Source organism: Heterodontus francisci, chromosome 12 (assembly GCF_036365525.1).
Source record: "Heterodontus francisci isolate sHetFra1 chromosome 12, sHetFra1.hap1, whole genome shotgun sequence".
In the NCBI taxonomy this organism is placed as follows: Eukaryota; Metazoa; Chordata; class Chondrichthyes; order Heterodontiformes; family Heterodontidae; genus Heterodontus; species Heterodontus francisci.
In genome coordinates this window covers 33,546,997-33,571,160 of record NC_090382.1, presented here as the reverse complement: position 1 = coordinate 33,571,160, position 24,164 = coordinate 33,546,997, and the positions used below count along the sequence as shown (strand labels likewise).

At 43.1% G+C, this 24,164-nt stretch overlaps 1 protein-coding gene across 1 annotated transcript in view; it reads left to right on the top strand.

The window, feature by feature from the left end:
* The window catches only part of LOC137375563 (shootin-1-like), a 136,079-nt gene that overhangs the window by 111,373 nt on the left and 542 nt on the right, over positions 1 to 24,164 (top strand). The window contains exons 9-16 of the mRNA XM_068042914.1: positions 338 to 491; positions 3,600 to 3,768; positions 4,450 to 4,520; positions 5,163 to 5,263; positions 11,099 to 11,116; positions 14,484 to 14,543; positions 19,415 to 19,535; positions 20,875 to 21,022. Of these exons, the coding sequence (XP_067899015.1) occupies positions 338 to 491; positions 3,600 to 3,768; positions 4,450 to 4,520; positions 5,163 to 5,263; positions 11,099 to 11,116; positions 14,484 to 14,543; positions 19,415 to 19,535; positions 20,875 to 21,022 (842 nt within the window). The remainder of the gene's footprint in view (positions 1 to 337; positions 492 to 3,599; positions 3,769 to 4,449; positions 4,521 to 5,162; positions 5,264 to 11,098; positions 11,117 to 14,483; positions 14,544 to 19,414; positions 19,536 to 20,874; positions 21,023 to 24,164) is intronic.

The window sequence follows — 24,164 nt, the reverse complement described above, 5'->3', positions numbered from 1 at the left end:
GTTACGCAAGTGGGAGTTCATTTTTGAATCAGTTTTAGAATTTAAAAAAATACTTCGGTATATTTTTACAAGAATTACTTGAAGGAAGTGTCATTCTAAAAGTCAGTATTTGGGGCATATAAAAGAGACAAACCCTCGTCCCACTGTTTAGAGCTGCAATGAATTCTGTTATATTTTAATTCCTGCAGACCAGAATTAGTTATGAGGCACCTGACTCAAGGAGCCATGGTTGTGGTGCTGTAACCCGACTGAACACCATCTCGTTCTGAGCTAGTGGTTTGTACTGAGAGCTACCACGTTACAAACTGGTAATAATTTCCAGTATCTTTCTCCACAGATTCAGGAGTTAGAGGCTCGACTGAAAGAGTCAGCACTGCAGAAGGAACTGGGTACACTACAGAGACAACTGGAGATGGTCGAGGAGGAGAGACGGGAGACAGAACAACGAGCACAAGAAGTGGAGCAGAGGAACTGTGAGCTTGAGGATCAAGGTGTGAACTGAATATTAGAAAAGAATGAACTTGCATTCAAAGAGTACCTTTCACAACCTCAGGGTGTCCCAAAGTACTTTAGAGCCAATGAAGTACTTTTTGGAGTGTACTCACAAATGGAATGTACTAAACGGGGCACACACATTGTTTACAACAGACATCCCTGATTAAAGAGCTGCAAGTAAACGAGAAACTTTATCTGACATTAGTGTAGCTTGGACATTATTTCCACAGAAATTAAATAAAAACTAAGCAAATTTGAAATTATTACTTGTGATATTAATAGAGGATTCCAATGCTTTTCTAACTGGCTTCCTATCCTCCACCCTCCATAAATTCTGAGCTTATCCAAAATCTGCTATCCATAGTCTAACTCATACCATATCCTATTCACCCATCATGCACTGGCTCCTGGTCCTGCAGTGCCTCAATTTAAAACTCTCATCCTTGCTTTCAAATCGCTCCCTGGTCTCGCACCTCCATATCTCTGTAACCTCCTCTAGCCCTAAGATCTCTGTGCTCCTTCAGTTCTGAACTCTTATTTTTTTTATTTATTTAGAGATACAGCACTGAAACAGGCCCTTCGGCCCACCGAGTCTGTGCCGACCAACAACCACCCATTTATACTAACCCTACAATAATCCCATATTCCCTATCACCTCCCTACACTAGGGACAATTTACAACGGCCAATTTACCTATCACCTGCAAGTTTTTTGGATGTGGGAGGAAACCGGAGCACCCGGCGAAAACCCACGCAGACACAGGGAGAACATGCAAACTCCGCACAGGCAGTACCCAGAATCGAACCCAGGTCCCTGGAGCTGTGAAGCTGCGGTGCTAACCATTGCACCACTGTGCCGATCCACAACTCTTGTGCATCCTCGATTTTATTCACTCCACCATTGGTGGCCAGGCTTTCAGCTGCCTAGGCCCTAAACCCTGAAATTCCCTTATTAAACCTTTCTGCCTCTCTATTTCTTGCTTCTCCTTTGAGACGATTCTGAAAACCTACTTCTTTGACCAAGCTTTGGGTCACCATCCTAATATGTCCTTATGTGGTTCACTATCAAATTTTGTTTGATAACACTCCTGTGAAGCATCTTAAGAACATAAGAAGTAGGAGCAGGAGTAGGCCATTCAGCCCCTCAAGCCTGCCTCACCATTCAATAAGATCAAGGCTGATCTAATTGTGGCCCTAACTCCACATTCTGGCCTGTCCCCCATAATCCTTGACTCCCTTGTCAATCAAAAATCTGTCTAACTCAGTCTTGAATATATTCAATGACCCAGCCTCCATTGCTGTCTGGGTAGAGAATTGCAAAGATTAACAACACTCTGAGAAAAAAATTCATTCTCATCTCTGTCTTATATGGGAGGCCCTTCATTTGAAACTGTGCCCCCTAGTTCTAGATTCCCCACAAGGGGAAACATCCTCTCAGCATCTACCCTGACAAGCCCTCTCAGTCTTACACGTTTCAATGAGATCACCTCTCATTCTTCTAAACTCCAATGAGTATAGGTCCAACCTGCTCAACCTTTCCTCATAAGACAACAATCAGCCTAGTGAACCTTCTTTGAACTGCTTCCAATGCAAGTACGTCCCTCCTTAAATAAGGTGACCAAAGCTGTAAACAGTACTCTAGGTGCGGTCTCACCAATGCCCTGTACAGTTGCAGCAAGACGTTCCCACTTTTATACTCCATCCCCCTTGTAATATAGGCCAATATTCCATTTGCCTTCCTAATTTGTTTCTACATGCTGACTTTTTGTGATTCATGTACAAGGACAGCCAGGTCCCTCTGTACCGCAGCATTCCACAGTCTCTCTCTATTTAAATAATATTCTGGTTTTCTATTCTTCCTGCCAAAGTGGACAACCTCACATTTTCCCACATTATACTTCATCTGGCAAATTTTTGCCCACTCATTTAATTTTTCTAAATCCCTTTGCAGATTCTTTGTATCCTCCTCACACTTGCTTTCCTACCTATCTTCGTATCATCAGCAAATTTGGCTACAATACACTCAGTCCCTTCATCCAAGTCATTAATATAGATGGTAAATAGTTGAGGCCCCAGCACTGATCCCTGTGGCACTCCACTATTTACAGTTTGCCAACCTGAAAATGACCTATTTATCCCGACTCTCTGTTTCCTGTTAGTTAGCCAGTCCTCTTTCCATGCTAATATATCACCCCCAACACCATGCGCTCTTATCGTGTGTGGTAACCTTTTATGTGACACCTTATTGACTGCCTTTTGGAAATTCAAATACACCATATCTACTGGTTCTCCTTTATCCACCCTGCTTGTTACATCCTCAAAGAACTCTAATAAATTTGCCAAACAGGATTTCCCTTTCACAAAATCATGACTCTGCCTGATTGTATTGTGACTTTCTAGATGTCCTGCTACTACTTCCTTAATAATGGATTCTAGCATTTTCCCAATGACAGATTTTAGACTAACTGGCCTATAGTTCCCAGCTTTCTGTCTCCCTTCTTTCTTGAACAGAGGTGTTACATTTGTGGTTTTCCAATCAGCTGGGATCTTTCCAGAATCTAGGGAATTTTGGAAGATTACACCAATGCATCCAGTATCTCTGCAGCCACTTCCTTTAAGACCCTTGGTTGCAGGCCAGTAGGTCCAGGGGACTTGTCAGCCTTTAGTCCCATTAGTATTCCCATTACTTTTTCTCTAGTGATAATGATTAAGTTCCTCCCTCCCTTTTGCCCCCTGATTTTCTACTATTCTTGGGATGTTTTTTACGTCTTCTACTGTGAAGACGGATATAAAATAGTTGTTCAAAGCCTCTGCCTTTTCTAATTCCCAGTCTCACCCTCCAAGGGACCAATGCGTACTTTAGCTACTCTTTTACTTATTGTATGTTTGAGATATTTAACTCTGTCAATGGGGCTGTATAAGTGCATTTTATTGTTCATGTTCCTTCTGTTTCCAGATGTAATGTGCTGTAGATTTTCTGTACTTAGCCTGAGATAACTCCTTTTTGATGAGAGCCATATTTCAGAATTATATATCCATCGATACACATTGAGAGAAGCAGGGGTTATTCCAGGGACTAAAGTGCATCTCAACATCTTTTTGCAGTGAAAGAATTAAAGGAGAAGATAAAGTTTCAACTGATTGAATCAGCTCCTGCTATAGCTCCACCTCCACCCCCTCCACCAACTCCACCCCCTCCTCCTCCTCCTCCTCCTCCTCCACCCCCTCCTCCCCCTCCCCCTCCACTTCCAGCCACACGTTGCAATCCAATAAGGTATGTACCCAGAATCTTCCACAAGTTAGATGTGAGAATGAGGTTGAAGGAGCAGGAGGTAGGTCTAATGGACCACATGAAGTTGGAGAGGGTATAAGGGAAACAACTAGAAATAGAAGGGGTTTTGGAGTGAGGGTAGCGAGAATATGGCTGGAGGGATTGGCTTGGTGGGTAAGAGCAGCATGGGAAAACAATAAAAGCAGCTGTATAGATGGCCTCTATCTGGGTGATAAGTAAATCCATGAATACCCCACACTTATTTTTAGGGGTGATGGCGAAGGGGATAGGGGACAGGGATGTTAAGAGCTAGTGGAAGAAAGGAGTCTGGGTTACCTTTGCCCACTGGATGAGCCGAAAGTATTGGCAGAGCGAGATCCAGCTGAGCTTGATGTAGTTCAGTCAGATATGATGGCCAGGTGGCTAAGCTAGTTGTGTGTCAGATACATCCAAGTTTGCGTGTCTTGGAGTTTGACAGCAAAGATCTGCACCATAGATGGGAAATTGTATTGGTTTTGTTGGGGACAAGGTAATGAGGGAGTGGTTGAACAAATCAGCAGCTGCAGAGCTATTGTGGCAAATGGAGACCAGTGGCTAGGCAGTTGGGGGTTAAGAAAGTTTTGATTACACCTGTGAAGAGCTGATTTTCTGTCTCTGCTAGGACTCAGTTTGTATCTCTTTCAGTTCCCTCATCGCTATAGTACGAAGATCATCAAAGAACTCCAAAACACAGCCCAAGCCTGAACCTAGCAACAGTAAGTAATCAGGCTCACATTATGACAGATGTAGCCCTCAATGCTCATCAACATCACAGACACGGTCTGTTGGGACCAAGTTTTCAGCCTCTCTCCAAAACAGAGATGAAAACCTTAATGTAACCTGCTCAGCGGCTAACTGACAGGATTGGATCAGCTGCCTCTTTTATACCTGCCCGATTTTACTTCCCATTGACAGGTTAGATTAAAATTAGCCCCAGGCTTGTAAAATAAATTTACTGTGGTTTCACTCACAGCTGCTCTGCTGTGCAGAGTTTTGCTCTTGCAAGAAACATTGAAAAGACAGCAGAGCCCCTGTAAAAAGTTTGCAAGCTGAACATGAGCTCTCACTCTCCCTTACACATATAATATTCACTGATGAAGCTCAAATCTCCTCAGTTGTATCCTTGTTTCAGTAGGTCTGAAATGGGAAGATAAAACCTAGGGACTTGAAAGTAAAGTGTTCCAATCAGTCTCAGCCTGAGGAAGAAGACTTTCTCACACATTTAGCTGATGAAGGAGAAGGGTGCTGAGTATCTCACGGTTACAGGTTCACTGGAGTGTAGTAGTTAGTGAATCCAGTGTAGCTTTGAGTAAGATGAATGCTTTTGTTTTATTTTCTTTCTCTGTATTTTTCTCCAGACCAGACCGGGATTGATGATGTGAAAGTGAAAGCTGTGAATGAAATGATGGAACGGATAAAGCACGGTGTCATGTTGCGACCTGTGGCCCAGGTCTCAAAGGTTAGATTCCCCTGAGAGTCTGGTTCATACCATCTCCCACCTAAGAACACACACCATTTTGAGGGTCCAATTTTTCAATTTGAAGATACTGTATTTCCCTGTAGACTTGTTCCCACTGAGAATTAGACTGAGATTGTCTGAATTTGTTTTACTCAGGACCAAATCAGAGGAGACATGCATACCCTCTGTCTCAGCTGGAATCCATTCTAGTTCCCCGTCGTGCTAAAAATGATGACAATGTTCTAATGTTCAATGTTCTGTAATATCATATATGCCAACGTGATAAACCAGCAAAAAATGGAATAAAACAAAAAGTTGACGCAACCCCTCCAAATAACTGAAAAATCTAAATCCTCCCAATGACATGCGAACAATAATAGCACCAAAAGTGCAACGGGACACAGGTTTGCCACATTTATATAAACAGGTAGATCCATCAGTTTAATCACAGGAGAAAGAAAAATAAATGGACACAAAGGATTTATTGAGAAGGGCTCAGAGGAGAGCAAGCCATGTCCCCCCACCCCCCACAATCCCACCCCACCCAGTCAATAGGTTTTAGGTGCTATTTGGTGCATTTTTAAAGTAATTTGGAGGCTGCCCTGTAGGTTGGAATATCTGGGCAGTTCAGTAATAGTGCACAACATGTCTACCAATCATTTTTGAAATAGTGAATAGCTACAACAAATGCAAATCTAAACAATGGGATGAATGAAGAATGCACATTTTATTTTTTTTTCTTGTCCTTTTCTGAATGAATGTCAAAGAAATGATAATTGAACACAGATATTAAGTGGATAGCAGTCCAGTCTGCTCCAGCTACATACTTTGTATCATTCTTTGGAGCCCTGTGACCTTTTCCAGGGATCAATTTTCCAGGGGGTCTCCCAAATCAGATCTGCGGATCCACCAGCCAGTTACAGCAGGGGATTGGGTGAACCCCTGCGGGAATTTAGGATCAATGGTTCTTTAAATCAAATGTGACACCGTTATGATTGTTCTTCTGTCGGATGTTGTGTTCTTGAATTGAGTGCATTGTGTTTGTAAATGGCGTGAGACAGAAACCGCCATACGTTACAGATCCACAAAGCGTTTCCAGCACACAGATGTTTATATACATGCTGCACTCTCTGTAATCCCATCAAAGGGCTGGAAGACCAGGAATAATTCAGCTTAGTTTATTCGATTGTGATGTTACACTGCACCTTACCCGAGGCAACAATAGTCAACATGGAAAGAATATTTTTAAGCAGAAGACTTTGTAATCATTGCTCTTCTACTAGTGATTGAAAGGAAGTTCCACACTATCTGACAATCTAACTTCAGCCAACAATGGGCACTTGGCTATTGGGGTTAAAAGGCCACAGGCCCATTCTCCACAACAGTTAATGGCTGTTTCTCCCAGTGAAGGGGAAACATACCCTTCACAGCCTGATTATTCCCTATGTTGATAAAAAGATAGAAATCATGTAATGCCAGAAACCAAGGGCAGGATTTTCAAAGTGGAAGCGGGAAACAGGAGCCTGCTGGTTTTTGGTTTGAAACCTACCCACGTCTGGGAAGTTGATTCAGATTGTAATTTTCAAATGAGAAAGCCTTAACTGAAATGGAGACGGGTTTCCTGTCCTCTTAGAGCCAGTGGGATTACAAACAGCAGCAGATCAGATCAAGCATGGGGCTCATGTAGACTTACACGGCAGCCATCACTAAGGCTGCTCATTGTCCTGGGAGAGAGATCTGCCTTCCAGAGGGAAGCAAGATATCACAAGAGAGCTGGAGGCCTGGCACTAGGGGCAGGTCAGTCAATCGCTTCATTAATGCCGACCTGTATCCAATGTTGGAGGCCTTGAGGGAGAGGAGGGACGTTCTCTTCCTGGAGGGTGGCAGGAGGAGGCCACCTCATCATGCAGCAGGGGCAATTCTCTGTTGAGTGTTATCCCCCACTGCCCCCTCCTCTTGCCTCCTGCTCCCCTGCGCACCCCCCCCACCCCCCCAACCCAGATGAGCTGTCTTCTTTCAGGGCCTCACTGTCCTCAAGGTCCACACCTCTTTGGAGGACTATGTTATAGAGAGCACAGCAGACCACCACAATGACAGAGACCCTTGCAGGAGGGTATTGGAAGGTGCCACCCGCCCGATCCAGGCACCAGATTTGCCACCACAGAAGCCCAATGGCCTGCCCAATGGTTGTTCTGCTGAGCAGAAGGCATTGGTTGTTTCATCTCTGTGCCTCTGTGGGGTCAGTAGCCTTCTCTTCAAGGAAATTCTCTTGTCCCCTTGGAGCCAGCCATGCACTTTGGAGGATGGAGTGAAGTAGCGCGGGAGCCTAGACTGGTGGAAGATGAAGGAGTCATGGCAGCTGCCAGGAAAATGAGCAAACACATGGAGGAAGCTCTTGTTGTGGTTGCAGACCAGTTGGACGTTGAGGGAGTGGAAGCCCTTCCTATTATGGATATGACTGGCAGGTCGCTGGGTGCCTTGATGGCCATGTGGGTACAATCAATGATACCTTGCACCTGAAAGAGTTGTTACGACCAGGTGAAAAAGAGTTCTAGGGTTCCCTTTCCGCCTTCACCTGGTCTTACCACAACGGGGGTTACTTTTAAGCGCACTGTGTTTTTAGCTCCCCCTCGGTGAATCCTTGTTCACCGCTTTCCAATTATAAGGCAACGAAACCAGCACAAGCAGGTTTTCTTAGGTTTAAAGAAGTAAGGTTGAAATTTATTAAATTTGGTTGACGCCTACAGATACACGATACGTCCACACTGGCATGCATATTTGATACACACATGCAAATAGAGACAAAAAAGAGCAGAAGAAAAAAATAAAGTGAAAAGTTTGAGACAGTATCTGAAGAGTTTTTGTTACGGTTCTTCGAGCTCACTGTAGAGTCCTTGATTGTAGGTAGTTCTTACTTTTTGTTGAGGCCCAGTATTCTTCTTAAACCTTGTTCGCTGTAGGAGACTTTTCTCTCTTGGGGTTCGTGTATCTTCAGTGGATGCAGAGGCTTGTGACAAAGAGATGGGAGACGACAGGAGAGATCTTCTCAATCCAGAAGCAAACAGACACTCTGAGTTCAAACTGTTTGTACAATTCAGAAAACCCCAGGTTGCCAAGCTAGTTAGTCATGTGACTAACTGGTCTGACCACATCTTGGATTGTATTACCTTAGCAGTCTCTGTAATGCTCCTCTTACACACAATACCTGGTGATCAAGGTCCATTGTGGGTTGAATGTGTCAGGGAATGGTCCTTTGTCCTTCCAATCACCATCTGTTATTATGCAAATGTATTTTCCAGGCACAGCTGATCTGTTTAACAAGTCCTTTCTTCACTCCAGTAACAGTTTAAAATCAATGCTCGTGACAAAATTAATGTGCATCATTCTTGGCAGTTGGGGGGCTAGCATGACAGAATCCTTTGACGGTGTCAAACCTCAATGCCCTGTGTGCCAGCGCAGGCCCATCTGTGTCAAGGTGGGTCCTGCCTGATCGCCTAATGAGATGCTGACTGTGAGATGCGGCCTAGGTCCACAGTTGATCCCTGAAATGACCCGGGGCATGGAAGTTCAGGGTGACAGAGACCTTGACAGCTGCAGGCAGGGGACTTCCATGAGGTTGTAAGGCCTCAAGTTATGGTAGATCAGAGCACACAGGACTGAGACCATCTGCCTAGAGAGTCACAGCCTCATGGCACTGGTGCTCTGTCATTTTCAGGTAGCTGACTCTTGGGCTGTACACCTGATGCCTTTGGTAGCACCTTCTTCCCCTTGCAGCCTCCGCTGTGCTCCTCTGGCCTCCTGTTGTCCAGGAAGTCACATCCGCGCAGCTCATCCTGGCTTCTCTGTCCAATGTCAGAGTTGTCTGTTCTCATTTGACCTCCGTCAGCTGGGTCTTGAACACTCACTAGGCTCGCCCGTGCCAACCCTCGCTGCCACTGTGATTCCAGCGGGCTCTCTTCCCTATCCGGTTTCATGGCACTCTCCAATGTAACATTTAACTCTTCCAGCTTTAACAATATCCACAGTGAGACACATCTGAGGCAGCTAAGCTTTATTTGCTGCCTCTGCTTTAATTTAATCAGCTCTTCCCATCGCCCTCACGTCCCTCCACAATGCTTCCATCTTCACAACACTGTCATGCTCTCCACCGGTGTTTTCCCCATTCCCAGACTTTAAAAATTTCTCCCTGTCCATGACAAGCCTGTTAATGAGCTCTTTAATGAGTTCAACAAGCAATTAATTGGACACATGCGCCCGACCCATTCTCTCCCTGCCAGATGCAGTTTAAAAACAGCATTGCGTTCTGGAGGTGATAGGATCCAGTGCTGACCTCCGTGAACACGATATTCAAATCATGCTCACTGCCGTTCCCACGCTCAGCGGGGTTTGAAAATCCAGCCCCAAGAATCAGGGTATTACAAGTAACTTTCTACATCACTAGCAGATCTCCCAGGGGATTCCTCGTGGAATGGTGTTCCATGACAAGGCACTGCGTATTATTCTCTTCCCAAAGTAGGCCTGTGTTTAACATGCCTAGTCCCTTTAAAACCACAAGGTCCAATTGGTATAAATAGCACATTCTCAGGACAATTAGAAGCTAAATGCTGCTGTTGTGGGAAATATGAGTGTAGATGAGTAGCTGCTTATAAGTCCTCACCACCTCCTGTTGGGAAGAGGTCGAGTAAAATTATACAATTAGATAAGGGAAGAGATGAGGACGATTATTTGCATCTTTCAGTTTTGCTTTGCAATTGTCCTCAGAGTCAATATAGGAGCAGACATTTGAGTGACATTCCCTCTGATTGGACAACATCCTAGTATCATTGTAAATGAGAAATATGGGACAAGTGTAGCTATCCCTGTTTAGAATATCGCAACAATTGGTGGCTCCAATGGGCCACCATGCTGAACAGGAAGCAACTCAAATTACAATGTTTACATTGACAGTATTGGTTAAATTAATCTGGCTAGCAAAATATGATGGCTGGCAAAGTAAGTATGAGCTTTAGCATTAAGTAAACAGCACTAGAAGAACAATCACAAATTGCATGCATGATGTTAGTAATGAAGATGTTCACTTGTTCACTGTTTTAGTTTCTTGAGTTGTCATGGTGGAAGTGATGGGAAATACATTGCATAACATAGTCCTGCCATTTGCAATTCATTAGCTTACACCTGCCCATATTGGGCAGACATATTCTAAATTCCCTTGTCATTAAAGTCAGAAAATCCAGAGGATGCCAGGAGCTGGTGGAATAGCTCCCCACCAATTTTATGTGATCCTGGCATCAGGAATTCTGCTGGGAACTCAACATAGCTTCAGTGACGAAGGAAAGGTTAGAAAAGCTCAGATTCTTTGAAAGAGAGTGATGGAGAGAGGACCTTATGGATGTGTATCAGATACTGGCTGTGATAGAAAAGGTTGATCCTAAGGATTGTTACTAAGTTAAACCATCACTGCAGTACAAGTGAACATGGGTACAAACTGGTTAAAAAAAAACTGGTTAAACAAAAGGCAAGACTAATGTCAGGAAGCACGTCTTCGAAGAGTAATTAATACTCGGAATGGTTTCGGGTATGGTTTTGAAGGTAAAGACTCAAATCATGTCTTGATAAGAATCATCATAGGTTTCTATGAAAGGATGAGTTAGATGGGCTGAATGACCCTATTCATCTGTACTTATTTTTCAGATCTTTTCTTTGTTATTAATATGGTTTGATTTCAACTTTAAATGTGTTTTGACTCCTGGACAGTGTTACACTATATAAGACTTTACACTTACAATCTCTCTTCTGTTCTTTCTTACTGGCTGATCGGTGGTTTCCATTCTGAAGAGGAAAGTTAGCAACAAGGTAGGATTCCTCCTCCTCTTCCCTCCCCTCCCCACCACCGGCACATGTTTTTGAAGCCCCTCCTGCATGTGTACAATAGAAGTCACTAATTAAAAGAATTGATTGGTATTCATTTCCAGAAATGCTGCCTAAAGCAAAAATAAACATCCGGTAATGATTCAGATAAGGGTGTAAAGTCGGGCTCTGATTTGTTTTAATCAGTGGGAGGAGCTTTGTTATGGACTCGACCTTCCTGAGTTAAAGAGAGATCTGATTGGCACCTAGGTTGGGAAAAGTTGGGATTTTGGTCGTGAGATTCTTTTTGGGTCCACTGAAGAAACAAATTCCATCTGCAGGCCGAGCCAGCCTCCCAACGTGTGTTAGAACCTAGCAGGAAGGGTTAATGAGTTAGGATTGTCTTTCCCACTTGTGACTGGATACTACTGGAAGTCTGAATACTCTTCTCAGGATGGTTTTCATGTTGAACTGGAATGACACTGAGCAGAGAAGAAACCCTGTTATCACTCTCTTCTGCAATAAATAGAGGATCGGGGAGGCTTATGAGGTTCTTTTCAAAATAAAAAATGAAATGCTGACTATCTCTTTGAGGCTTCCTAGAAAGTGTTTGAGCATTAATAGCTCAAGGAATGAATTATCCAGCAGAGGCTTTGCCTGCTGTTGTGCAATCTCTTTTCTGATTGTATCTGGGACATAAAAAGGCAGTTTGCAGCCCTTCAGTATCTCAGAAGTGGAATAGCAATGATGTTACTTGCCCATCTCCCTGCATTCCCCCCATCCAACCCCACCCCTGTGATTTCTGATTATTCTGTTCCGAATGGTTTTTTTTCCCCTTTTTATCTCCCCTCCATCCCTGAAAATGTTAATCCCTGGGGTATCATTCCACAACACTGACTGCCCTCTGGTACTCACATTTTTTATGTTTGAGTCTGGGCAAGAAAGTGCCAACAGGCTATTCAAACATGGGAAATCACAGCTCAACCCAAGCATTGCTCTCACCTGACACCCCTACATGTAATTTTCCAGGAGGGATAACTGGATAGTGATCGGGAGTGGGAACTCTGGCTGATTCAGCTCCCAACCTGCCCACCCCTCAGAGACAACACAGAGGGCCTGGATAAATCTTGGACCTCCTGTTCTGTTTAGCTCAGTGGCACTTGAATTTGTACATTTATCATCTGTGCCATTGGGGGAGCCTATTTACATCCATTTTAGGATTAATTACATGTTACTACGAATAATATTAAATTCAGGGTGTGTTTTAACATTCCACATTATATGATGCCAATTCTCTCCTTTCTTCAGAAGTGACTATGTACCATCTTCAAAATCCTCTCGGTGAGGATGAATTACTGATTTCAGGTTCAAATGCTATTCCTTTGACAGGGAAGTCTGGGAGTTGGTAGAAATATTGTGTTAACATTTGAGGCATGATCACCTGTGCCTTGGTGAGGCTGGGCTATGAACTTCAACTGTGCAGATATTCTGAGGAGACAATCACTTATGTCATGCCAGCTTGGGCTCAGCTGCTCAGCTAACCTCCGAGAGCAGTGATAGCAGATGAGCTGCTTGGCAAGCTTCTGCCTTAAGGAAGATCTGCTCTTAATGTGAATCAATTGAGGGAATATAACCTTTGACACTCTCTTGCTTTGTTATTGTTTCCATGGCTATGTGAGCTCCAGTATATGTATTTAAAAAATTAGACCCAGTTGTCAGAAGAGAGTATGTATATTCATAAAAATTGGTGAGCCACTGCATCTTTGAGTGCAGGATCCATTTGGGCATCTTTTCCCATTGCTGGACCTTTACTGAACTGTACAAATGGTAAACATTCAACTACCTTTTCCAGGTAAAAATTAAGCATACCTGATTGAGATAAATTGTGGGGTAAACAAAACAACAGTTCCTGTATTTCAAAGTCATTCACCATATTTGAAGTTCTCTATGATGTTTCTGAGTGATGCAGTAAATGCAAGTCCTCCTTCCTGTATTATTTTTGAAATGTAAATACTGGCTCCAGTATTTACGGGGATGCAGGGAGGGAGCTGGGGTGTGGGCTCGGGCATGGGGTGGCATTTAACAGTCATGAAACCCAGCAATATGGATTTCACTCATGTCCTGCCAAAATTTAATGCAGGACCCATTTACCATTTTTGGATTCTGTATCCCATACACAGCCAGTCAAAGATTGGCTGGCTAGTTGGCTGCAACTAGGGAGCGTAGAAGAGGGAGGGAGAAATCATGAGTCGGTGAACTTGGTCGGGGAGAGGGTGCAGAGAGATCGGGGTTTGGGGATTAGAGACATCAGAGGGGCCGGAAACTGAGTCAGGAGTCAGAAAGTTCAGGGCAGTCCAATCAACAGGGGATGCAGGGGTTGGTCTGATCACGGAGAGATTAAGAGGGTAGCTTAGGGGGTCGGTGGGAAATATTCCTGCTCCTCCTGGCCCACAAGCAGTGCTTGAATGGTACAGTGCTTGTTCCAAGCAGCAATCCTCACTTCCCTTCAGCTGTTGGGTTTCTTGAGGCCCAGGAAACCCAGCCAGCCAGTGTTAAAACTGGAACAAATGAAAAATCTCTTAGACGCACAGCTTCATTAAAATATTTAAATGAGGGACCCGCTTCCTTAAAGCGTGTTGCTCACCCGTCTCCAGTCTCGCCTGCCCTTAAAGCTGGAAGTGGGCGGGTTCAAGGTGAGTTGGGTTCGGGTTTGAAATTTTTGAAATGTTAACTTTCCATCCAACCCAAACTCATCTGTTTTGGTGGGGGTGGGGGGGCAGTCAAATTCCCCTACCGTGTCTATAATATGAAACAACAGGGTTAACCGGACAGCCATGTTACTTTACATTCTTTTTTAAACATGCTTCCTGTGGGTTATAATACTTGGATGGGATGGAGTTAAGGGGGCGGTGGGGGAGAGGAATATGAAAAGATAGCAGACTGGCTACAGCAGAGACCACTCTTCACATCAAAGCACTTTGTGTCCTCCGAAGTGGCAAAATATGGCCAGTAGTCACATGTGGTGATCCCAAGAACAGGGTGAGAAGCAGCTTGCAAATCTTTCCCCTTCTTCCCGTGGATAAAGCAATTCCTATTGAATTGTGGACAATTTTAACAATGAGCAGAATGTTTGATTAAAACTCTGAAACATTGTGCCTATATATTAGGTAGGAGAGCAGCCATCTTCTGCTTATTTAAACTGGGTAGCAGATGGGAGGCAGCTGCACTTGTTAAGAGTGAGATACTAACTAAGTTGCCCAAGGGATATTGGAGAAGCTCAGCAGGATACCACGTGCTGCATGACAGAGGAGGAGCAGCCTCGCTGCAAGGGCCATTATTCATACCTGCTGTGTATTTGTTTATACCCTGACAGCCACCACCAGTGGATGAGAAAACACAGGAGAGCGCCATGGATGAGCTGAAGGGGATCCTGGTAATACGGAGAACAAGTTTAACCCTTTCTTAACAAAAGAACAATTTTAAGTACCATCTGTAAAAATCAAACAAAACTTACAGTGATAGTCATACTCGCAACTTAGGAGTAAGTGTGCTTGCATGAAACTCGTGCATGTGCAGTTATCCGTTGCAACCCAGTGCACCACACAGGCAGATTCACCAGCAGTGGAACCAGCACAGATTTAAAAAATCACTTCCAATGGAACCAGTTATCAATATAAATGGAATAGGATATAACACACTGCGTATGGCACCTCATAGTTTAGCAACTATGTCGAAAGTCTTTTCACAATACCGCTGCACTGACACTTGCTGATATAACATATCATGGACTCCAACAACAACAACTTGCATTTTAATTAGTGCCTTTAAAGTAGTAAAACATCCCAAGCCACTTCATAGGAACAAAATTTGACACTGAGCCACATCAGGAGATGTTAGAACACAAGAAACAGGTTGATCTTAAAGAACATCTTAAAGGAGGAGAGGGAAGTAAAGAGGTGGCGAGGTTAAGGAATGGAATTCCAGAGCTCAGTTCCCAGGCTGGTGAAGGCACAGCTGCCAATGGTGGGAATGCTGAAAATTGGGGATGCACAAAAGGCCAGAATTAGAGGAGCACAGAGATCATGAAGGATTGTAGGGCTGGAGGAGGTTACAGAAATAGTGAGCGGCAAGGCCTTGGAGAGATTTCAAAACAAAGATGAGGGTATTAAAATGGTTGCCAAACCAGGAACCAATGTAAGTCAGCAGGCACAAGGATAATGGGTGAAATGGACTTGGTGTGAGTTAGAAGTTTTGGATAAGCATAAATTTACAGAGGTGGGAGGGCACCCTAGTGAGCATTCGAATAGTTGAGTCTAGAGAATAACAAAGGGTGACTGAGGCTTTCAGCAACAGATGAGCTGAGGCAGCGCAGAGACTGACAATGTTACGGAGGTGAAAGCGGTCAGTTTTGGTGATGGAGAAGATATGAGGTCAAAAGCTCAGCTCAATTCAGTCTCAAATACAATGCCATGGTTACACACAGTCTGATTCAGCCTCAAACCCTTTGATATATTCCTCACTACTCACAATAACACTTTCAGCTTAAACATTGTTATAGACAGAATTGCGAGAGAACTGAAACTCCAGTTCTCTTCCCTTTACTGTCCATAATCAGTGTGTTTCTGACAAGGAAGATGTGTGTGTGTTTCGTAACCCCAAATGGTATGGCCAAGTTGATTAACCAGCAGCATGCTTTTCGTGCGTTTAAATAAAGAGGATTATTTTTATTCACACGTTCAACCCGAAAGTCTAACGCTACGTCACTCACTCACCACTCACACACACACTCTTGAGAAAGAAAGCTGTTAAAAGAATAGTGCAGTTTTACAAATTGCAAACAAAGGAATAGTTCGTAAGTCACGTGATTTGCCTCATCTTGGGGAAAAGGCTTGCATTGTGGGCCCGGTGAAAAAGGCATTGTCATTCCTGAAGTGTAGTTAGGTGGATTCGATAGCTGGAGTCCTATATCAAAGTCATTGCAGGATTCTCTCAAAGAGGTGGATTTTCAGCAGATCATGAAGTTAGTTGCTTGTAGTCTCATCGCTCGGAGGTTGGTTTTCTGTACTGGTGGACTTGAAAAGGAACAGGCTTGGAGACCTTAAGATGTTACAGTCTCCAGTTCTTTCAAGGCACGATGGTACTGGCTTATCTGCTTGCTACTTTTTCTATAGTCTGTATTTTAAAAGATTTTTAAAAGGAGACAAACATGGCTGCCCCACCATGTGACTTCTCACAGTTCCTTTTCCAAATATGGTGGGGGTCTAGGTTGATTGGCCCCATCCTGGTTTGTTGTTGTAAGACATTCTTCCTGAGCATGGTTAAGACAATCACCTTGTTTGTTTCAGGAGAAACTCATTCAATTCAGGAATGCCTCTTGATGGTTTCATGATCGGTGTTGGTAACACCTCTTAGTCTGAAAGGTATCCTTTTGACCTTTCAAGACAGTGAGTCAATTCTTGAATATACAGGCTGAAGATCAGCTAACCTTTGGCAGCCATCTTTGCAGCCTATGTCCACTTTTAATGTCCATTGTGGTTGATTTAAAAGGAAAATTCAGTTCTGGAAAATTCTATGCTGGATATTGTCCATGTTTAAAGTTATGAATGGGACATGCCTTTACTGGGCATGACAACATACAATCTCACAATGTTCTGGTGGTTTATTCCCGCTTGGCCGCTATAATGTTGGTAGAAAATCATCAGAAACCTATTCATGTGGGGTAGCGGGGGTTTGTGCACATCTTTTGCCAACTGAGCAGGAGAATCCCTGAGGAAATTCCCAGTGGCATTGTTTATGTTTTCCTTTCTAGAGCAAAACCATATATAACACCCTCTCCATAGTCAACAGCCACTGTACAACAAGCCCATGTCAATAGGACACCTGCCTGTATTATAATGCTCCCTCTCTATAAAATAATCTCTAATTATAAAACACATAGTTTTCAATCACTGTCATATAAAAATGCCCCTTAGAATAACTCACCCTGTGTCTAACAATTTCTGTTAGGCCACACAATGAGGCTATTTATCTGAAATCACTGGGCATTGCTTTGAATTTGATATTTGCCACTTTTCCTTGCTATTTTTCAGCAGAAGGCTTTAAATATCAGGAAATCCCTTGAGGCTTAGCATTAGAGTGAGAGAAGACTGCTACTGGCTTCTTTTTCCTCTCCATTCACCATCTGAATACAGGAACCCTGTACCCACGACCGTTAAATAATTGAATATTCCCTTTTCTCAAGTCATCATTCACATAAAGTGTATCTCATAATAAAATAAAACTCTGTTTGGATAAATTAGTAAATAAGGAACATCATCCACACTCAACTCAGGACAATGAAACAATGTTATGAATTAATATTCTAGTTTTGTGAGTGCAGCAGGCACAGTCAAGTGGGAATTAGGAGCTGAATTGTTGATTTGAGCTTAATTACTGTGGTCAGAAAAGAGGCGAACTGTTGGTGAATACAAGGTCAAGAGACAGCACCAAACCTCCTGTCAAAGCATATAGTGTATTGACAATGATGCATTCCAGTAAATTATTCACATGATTACTTTGGCACACACTAACCTTTCCACATTATACGCATCAAAGTCAGAGACATTGTTGTTTAGCAAAATACTCTTAAGTAGCCTGATTATTTAGAACTCATTAGGAACCATATAAAAATCCCTGATTGTAACGCTGACTAATATAACACACCCTTCATTATAACACTACCTCAATTAACACACCCCTTATTGGAGCACACTGATATGTCACAATACTCCTTACTATCCTTCTCAAATAACACACCCCTCTGATATAGCACACAACTCTCTGCATGACTATCTTGTACAACAAACTGCTACATACTCTCAAATAACACAGAATCACAGAATTGTTACAGCACAGCAAGAGGTCATTCACCCATCATGTCGGCACCGGCTCTCTGAAAGAGCAACTCCCTCAGTTCCATTCCCCGGGCTTCTCCCTGTAACCCTGCACATTCTTCCTTTTCATACAACTGTCTAATTCCCTTTTGAATGCTTCAATTGGACACGCATCTCTCTCTCTGTCTGATATGACATGTTAAAAAATACAGCCTTCATTATCACGTGCTGGCATATCTTACACCCTTTCATTGTAATCCTGATATACATCATATCCCTGTTGAAACTATCAAATAACACCCTTCACCCTGTAACACCGTTTACTATAATTCAACCCTAACTGAGACGTTCTCCAATACAATGCACCCTAACTCTGACACCATCAAAAACAAACTTGCTCTGTGACAATCTTTGGGATAACCTTTCACTGTAATAATATATATCATAGCTCATTATCACACTGCTCCCACTCTAACATTATTTGATAAAGCAGCCCTCTCATTGTAACACTGTCTAACATAACATATAACTGTAACACGCTCTGATACAATGCCTGTTAATGTAGCATTCTCTCATTAATAGCAAAAATCTTAGATAGCACTTTCTCAATAATGTTACTCATTTTGATATGAGTCATAGAAATGCTGAATAAATCTTTAATTTGACCTATTACTCCTTGCCCCTTAATTAAATGCTTTCTGGCTTCTCAAAGGTTGTGTATCAGGGAGGAGCCTGGAAATTGGTCCGTGCCTGAGTTGGGGCCCAGTGTCTGTGCTGTGCACACTGCATATGCCTAATGAGGCTGGCGGAAGGATGACAGGAAATTGGTTCACCAGCCACATTCGTTTCTTCCTTGTGAACTGTGGGTGCCAATTGTGGCCCCAGAGGCTGCTTGTCAGTCCCAGGAGGCACTAAAATCAGCAGCAGCTCCCGAATTTAATAAGGCACATTAATTTTCCACAATGAGGCAAGTCAAAAAATAAAAACGTGCCTTTTTGGAGACAGGTTCCAGCAGTCTCTTTAAGGACAGCTTGTTTGGCTGCCAAGGACCTGAGAATACTGGCCGTAAAACTTTGCAAGGAGGCCTGAAAAAGGTGTTAGGCCCCTTATTTGAATAAGCAAGGGGCCTAATGCCTGTTTCAGGCATTGGTCGATGCTCAAGACTTTACCAATATGGCAGTTGACATGATTCCTGCATGGAATGAACACGCTTAGGTGCCAGTTTTACACAATTAAAAGTGGCATTGCCCCAGCAACATGCTTGACCAGTGTCTTTGTGCCACAAACTGCACTTTTCGTCTTACCACCTAAAGTTATAATTTAGAAGTTAAATTTACATGCTTGAATTTGATGTCAATAATTCATGTGCATTGAGGTTGATAGCGTTTGGTGTGACTTATAGTGCATCTGATCTCCCACCGTCTGCTCACAGGACTCGATGAAGAAGAGCCCAAGTCGGGGGTTTCCAGATGTAAGTCAGAACAAGACAGAGAATGAGCTGGAGGTTGTTCTGAGACGGAGGCGGAAACAAACGTCAGATTACAATCCAAGAGGTAGTGAGTTGCTAACACAATGGATGTCTGCTTTTTCTCAGTTCTCAGATTTGAGTAACTGTAACTTGCAAGGCCGATTATCCTTGATTGAAGATTTAAGTATCAATCAATCTTGATATGCATGATAGCAGCATTCTTCATTGTTGGTGTGATGGTCAAAAAGGCAACAACACGTTTAGATGAGCCATACAAACGTTAAGGTACACAGTTTCATTCTGTGCTGAGTTAGCTGATCTCAGCAGCAGCAGTCGCAGCTGCAGTTGGCCTCAGTGCTCCTGAACTAGGAAGGGGAGACGATCTAGCCCATGTCTCTTCTCCTGACCATTGTCAAGCAACCACCCATGCATTGAAAGTGCATGTGTATGCATGTTGGGTCAGAATGGAATCGGGCTCAGCTATGAGGTTCTCTCCAGTCAAATAATTCACCAACCTTTACTATTATAGCATGGAAGGAGCCTTTCACCCCATAGCACCTATACCAGTTCTCTGAAACAGATATTTATTTAGTCCAATTCCTCTGCCCTTTCACCATGTCCTTTTAAATAATTATTTTTAATCATTTTATCAACCTCTCTTTTAAAACTGGTTATGGATTTTGTTTCCACCACAGTTTTGATTCATGCCCTACCAAAACTTTGTATTTGAAACATCCTCCCACTCTCCTTTTGTTCTTCTGGTGATTATCTTAATTTTATACTTTTTAGCTACTGACCAATACATGTTAGTTATTTTCTACATATTATTTTAATTAAAACTCCTGCTAATTCTAACACCACCATCAGATCTTATCTTAACTTTTTGTGTTCTCGTGAAAAAGACCTAGTTTATCTAGTCTTGCCTCATAACTGACATGCCCATATCCTCCTGACATTCCTTATGGCCCTCGTCACAGTTGACTACGCGCTATTTTTGTCTAATCTGCAGACTTAGATACTGTACCCCTTTATACCCAAGTCCATATCATATAACATGAATACTGTGTGCTCTAATGTTTACATCCTTATTGTTCCAGTTCTTTAACAAACTTCCATACTCCTTTTCATACCGTGGACCAGAGCCTCCTATGCAGCAACCTATCAAATGCCTTTTGCAAGACCATATACACAACATCCGCCTATTTTTCTTTGTCAATACAATGATGATCACAAAAAAGTGTTCTGCTGTTTGTTGTTTAAAAAGAAACTTCAGTCCCTATGATACTGCATATGATGCCACAATGAAATTGTAAACCTAAATGTACAAAATTGCTTTGTGTGGACAGAACCTATAAATACCAAACATATTGTTAATTGTAATACTGTATGAATGAAGAGAGTTTGTGCTGTCCTATCTCTGACAGATGGAAATGAAACAGATGCCAGTGATGTTGCCTCTTCCAAATCCCTCAGCCTGAAAGACAGCGATGAAAGAAAAAGTGATAGCCTGGAGCCCAGTCCTGTGCATCAGGCAGCAGCAACAGAGGAGCAGGATAGCAGGGCGTCGAGAAGGTAAAACTGAGAGCTGTGTGTAGGCTATAAAGGCACACATTAAATTAGACCCATATTTAAACAAAAGTGATTGTCACTCTTAATAGATGAAACTAGGCAGTTCTAGGTTACACAACAATAGAGACAGATAGGCAACAGAGACAGAGACAGAAGTGCAGTGTCCTTTGTGCAATTGTTGCTGTAAATTCAATAGATATCCTAAGCTCTGGAATTCCACCCCCCCCACCCCCCCCCCCCCCCCCCCCTGCAAACCTCTCCCCCAAATATACCTCTCTCTCCTCCTTTGGGTGCTTTCTTAAAACCTACCTCTTTGACCAAGCTTTTGATTACCTGTCCAGTTATTCCCTTGTGTGTTTCAGCATCGAGTTTTGTTTAACAATCGCTCCTGTTAAACATCTTGGGATATTTTACTATATTAAATGCAAGTTGTTGGTGTTATTAAATTCTTCTTTCCTCTGATTCTGGCCTCCCTTCCCCACAGCATTGGTAGCCATGACTTCAGCTGCCTAGGCCCCATGGTATAGAATTCCCTCCCCAAAACCGTCCATCACTTCACACCCTCTCCTCCTCTAAGACCCTTATTAAACCCAATCCCTTTAAGAAGCTTTTGGTCACAGAGCCTAATGCCTCCTTCTTTGGCTCAGTCCTTTTCTTTCACTACGCCTGTTTTTGCTTTTGCTTTGCTATTCTGCATTACAATGATGGATGCAGAACTATACTGCAGCATAAAGGGTTAAATTATGAGGACAGGCTGCATAAACTTTGCTTGCATTTCCTTGAATATAGAGCATTCAAGGGAGATTTAATTGAGGTGTTTAAAATGATGAAAACAATTGTGTAGATAAAGAGAAACTGAAGCATTCTCAACCATCTTCAGCCAGAAGTGCCAAGTGGATAATCTATCTTGGCCTCCTCCTGAGGCCTACACCCTCACAGAAGCCAATCTTCAGCCAATTAGATTAACTCCACATGTATCAAGAAATGGCTGAATGTGCTGGATACAGCAAAGGATATGGGTCCCAACAACATCTCGGTTGTAATACTGAAGACTTGTGCTCCAGAACTAGCCGCACACTTAGCCAAGCTGTTAAGTACAGCTAGAACACTGGCATCTATCTGACAATGTGGAAAATTGTACAGGTCTGTCCTACCCATAAAAAGTAGGACAAATCTAATTGGCAAATTGTCTAAATCATCAGCAAAGTGATGGAAGGTGTCATTGACAATGCAATCAAGCAGCACTAACTCACAAATAACCTGCTCACTGATGCTCAGTTTTGATTCTGCCAGGGCCACTCAGCTCCAGACCTCATACAGCCTTGGTCCAAACATGGACAAAGGAGCTAAACTCCAGTGGTGAAGTGAGAGTGACTGCCCTCGACAGCAAGGCAACATTTGACTGAATGTGGCATCAAGGATCCCTAGCAAACTTAAAGTCAGTGGGAATCAAAGGGAAAACTCCTCTGGTTGGAGTCATACCTAACACAAAGGAAGATGATTGTGGTTGTTGGAAGCCAATCATCTCCACCCCAGTACATCGCTGCAGGAGTTCCTCAGGATAGTGCTCTTGGCATCTTCAGCTGCTTCATCAATGACCTTCCCTCTACATTTAGGTCAGACGTACTGAGGTGGGGTGGGGTGGGGGGGGGGGGGGGTGGGGGTTGGTGTTCACTGATAATTGCGCAGTCTTTAGTTCCATTATCAACTCCTCAGATACTGAAGCAGTCCTTGACTGGATGGAGCAAGACCTGGCCAACATTAAGTCTTAGGCTGATAAGTAGCGACGAACACTCATGCCACACAAGCAATGATCATCTCCAACAACCATCTTCCTTTGACATTCAACAGCATTATGATCTCTGAATCTTCCACCGTCAATATCCTGAGGATCACCATTGACCAAACATTAACTGGACAAACCACATAAGTACTGTAGCTACAAGAGCAGGTCAGAGGCTGGGTATTCTGTGGCGAATGATGCACCTCCTGACTCCCCAAAGCCTTTCCATCATCTATAAGGCACAAGTCAGGAATGTAATGGAATACTCTCCCCACTTGCCTGCATGAGTGTAGCTCCAACAACACTCAAGAAGCTTGATACTATCCTAGACAAAGCAGCCCACTTGATTGGCCCCCTATCCACCACCATTTATGCGCTCCACCAACGGTGCACCACGACTGCATTATGTACCATCTATAAGATGCACTGCAACAAGGCTTCTATTTTGCTTTGTTACTTTAAACACCAGAATACACAGACATCAATTGTAATGACCATAGTATCAGATCTTTAATGAGCTTATGTTACACGATCCAACATGAGTGCTCAGGCAAGTCATACCACACGATTTCAGTATAATTACACAATTCTTTATTGATTTCACGATTCACTGTAAGAACTTACATTCCACAATCAATGTGACTACAACATACAGTGGTTCACTCAAAACTCTTACACCAATTCTATCTTTGATCTCTACATTTCATGTATCACTAAATCAAAAGACACATAAGAGTGACATATAAGTAACAATAGGGAGCCAGGAGCATACACGTAGCCCATTTCAACCTTTCCTAATCATTCTGTTACCATGGCTATATGGTCCACTTAAGCTCTTCAGTCACTTTATTACGATAAACCCAGACCAACATCGTCCAGGCCCTCAAGACATGAACGAATGACCTTCACACATTCCTTCAATTCCTCGTCCTTGCCTTAGGCCTGCTTCACAAAGCATCCCTGTTCAGTAGAAAGCTGAAATCTGTTTCAACTTGTCGTGTGCTGATACCATAAACAACCCAAGACATTGAGGTACACAGGTAGTGTGAACGCATATTCCCACACCAAACCCATGACATCTACCACCTAGAAGGACAGCTGGTGCATGGGAACACCACTGTCTGAAAGTTCTCATTCAAGTCACACACCATCCTGTTTGGAAATGTATTGTCATTGCTTCATCATCACTGGGCCAAAATCCAGGAACTACCTGCACCACTTGGACTGCAGCGGTTCAGGAAGGCAGTTCACCACCACTTTCTCAAGGGCAATTAGGGATGGGCAATAAATGCTGGCCTAGCCAGCAACAACCACATCCCATGAACAAATAAAAAAACTATTTACTCTGGTGGGGAAATCCAG